The 2072-nt window shown below is 58.5% G+C and overlaps 2 protein-coding genes across 2 annotated transcripts in view; one reads left to right on the top strand and one right to left on the bottom strand.

Moving 5' to 3' along the window:
* The window catches only part of GIPR (gastric inhibitory polypeptide receptor), a 26916-nt gene extending 26260 nt beyond the window's left edge, over nt 1-656 (bottom strand). The window contains exon 1 of the mRNA XM_013006619.2: nt 645-656. Coding sequence (XP_012862073.1) covers nt 645-656 — 12 coding nt within the window. The remainder of the gene's footprint in view (nt 1-644) is intronic.
* A 40-nt stretch (nt 657-696) lies between these two features.
* The window catches only part of EML2 (EMAP like 2), a 33512-nt gene continuing 32136 nt past the window's right edge, over nt 697-2072 (top strand). The window contains 2 exon segments of the mRNA XM_013006618.3: nt 697-845; nt 848-970. Of these exon segments, the coding sequence (XP_012862072.2) occupies nt 800-845; nt 848-970 (169 nt within the window). The 5' untranslated portion in view covers nt 697-799.

Genomic DNA, 2072 nt, shown 5'->3' on the forward strand with positions numbered 1-2072 from the left:
CCTGGGGGCCAGCTGGGAAATGTGGAAGAAGACGTTAGGGAGGGGCTAACAGACCTGAAGGAGGAGGGTGTCTAACTCCAGGGATGGAGTTAATCCTATAAAAAGGCAGGGTCAGGGCCTTTGGAACCCAAACGCCAGTACTAGGACCTGAACAGGTTAAGGGGGGCGGAGCCAAAGCTGGGGTGTAGAGGGGGGGCTGGAATAGAACGTGGGTTTCTTCAGTGTTCTGGGGGTGGAGCTAAGAGTCCTGAGGGTGGGTCTAGCTTCAATAAAACAAAACCGGGGTAGAATTAGACTTCATGGGCGGAGCTAGGGGGGTTCCTAGGTGGGTTCGAGATTCTAGAGTCTGGGCCTGGCCTCGCAAGGAGGATTTGTTGCAAATCCAAATATATGGTTGGTCAAGAGGTTTGGAGCATATGGGAGCATCGTCTATCCTCAGCCTCCTCCAGGAACCCGGGGTTAAGCTTCAGGCTAAAAAGCAGAAAAGGCCCTGCCCCTTCTAAGCCTTCTGCGAGCCCATTGGCAGAAGAGCCTGCGCGACAGGCTTTCATTGGTCCCTAGCAGAAGAGGTGGGGGTCTAGAGAGAGAGAAAGAGAGGGAGCGAGAAAAAAGACACGCCGCTTGTGGGCGGGGCCAGACGGTACCGAGGGGCACATCGCCACAGCCAATCCTGACCAGAGGATGGTGTAGGGGGGGCCTGGCCTGGAGTGCCCCGAGCTCCTCTTCTGGGCATCCTAGGGGATGACTCGGGTGCCAGGTCCAGCGCCCGCCGTCTGACGCCGGGCGGGCCGAGCTGGGGATGCTGGAACAGAGGGCGTTGCTATGGCAACGGGAGGCAGGGCCTGGGGGGGGGACCGGGCCCGGGCTGGGGCCGGCGGGACCGGAGGCGCCGGCGTCGGGGCGATGGCGGAGCGCGGCCCGGCCTTCTGCGGTCTCTACGACACGTCCTCTCTGCTGCAGTACTGTAATGGTGAGACACCCCCCCACCTCACCCCACCCTTCAGCTCCGAGCCCAGCCCCACCCAGGGAGGCTTCATCTGCCCTATACCCCACCCTCCTGCATCCAAGTCCCTATTCCTGTCCCTGGATGAAGATTCCTCACCTCCCTTCGCCATAGACCTTGACCCCAGAGCAAGCCCACCCTACCCCAAAGCCCAGATGACAGCCTCCCACCCCCTTGGATCCTCCCCTGGGGAGAGTCCACAGCAGAAGCTGGGGCACTGGAGGAGGGGGAGGCCTGGGAGTCAAGCGGGTCTGGAGGCCTGCCTTCCAGCCTCAGGGACCCTCCTCCCTCTCCTTGGCAGAGGGGCAAATAGATCAGGGCAGGAGGGAGTGGTGATGATGGTGACAGTGGTACTGGACTGTGGGCAGGGTGTGGAATCTAGTAGGGCAGCCGCTATGACCCACCAAATCCCCAGAGCCTGTCCTTCCACCCATTAGAACCTATCTCTCACCCTAGACCACTGACTCTGATCTTAGAAGGGCTATTGAGGAGGTCAGGCCCAGATAAGGAGAGCTGGGGCAGAGGAGGGGGCAGTGGGAGGTGAGGAATTGGAATTATAGCAAAGGGGTTGCAGAGGGGTGGGGGAAGTGGTCAGGAGGGCTTGGATCATGATGGGGAGGGGCATGTGGTTGATGCAGCCAGCTTCTGTGAGGTGGAGGCTGCAGGGTCAAGGTGAGACTTCCCTCAGGGAGGACTGGGAAAGGACATATTTCTTTGGAGGGGGGGCTTGCTTCCCTTGAGGACACGCCCAGGTGCCAGAGGACCCAGAAGGTGCCGAAGACATCCTAGAGGCCCCCATAGCTTCAATCATTAGAATGGCTGGGCGTCTTTACAGAAGTAACTCCACCAATCTGGACCTCAGTCCCCTCTTTCTCCTCCACTCCAGCCCTAAAATGGGTATAATAAGAGTAGCCCTGGTGCAACAACAGCTAAGTACTCAACCACTAACCAAAAGATCAGTTGTTTGAGCCTACCCGGGGGACCTGCAGAAGAAAGAACTGGCAATCAGTTCCCCTAGAGATTTAAAAGAAAACAAAACACACTGCCTTGATAGCATAGTGGAGGAGCC

The sequence above is a fragment of the Echinops telfairi genome, unplaced genomic scaffold, assembly GCF_000313985.2.
Source record: "Echinops telfairi isolate 266 unplaced genomic scaffold, ASM31398v2 ScPeMD7_655;HRSCAF=1070, whole genome shotgun sequence".
NCBI lineage: Eukaryota > Metazoa > Chordata > Mammalia > Afrosoricida > Tenrecidae > Echinops > Echinops telfairi.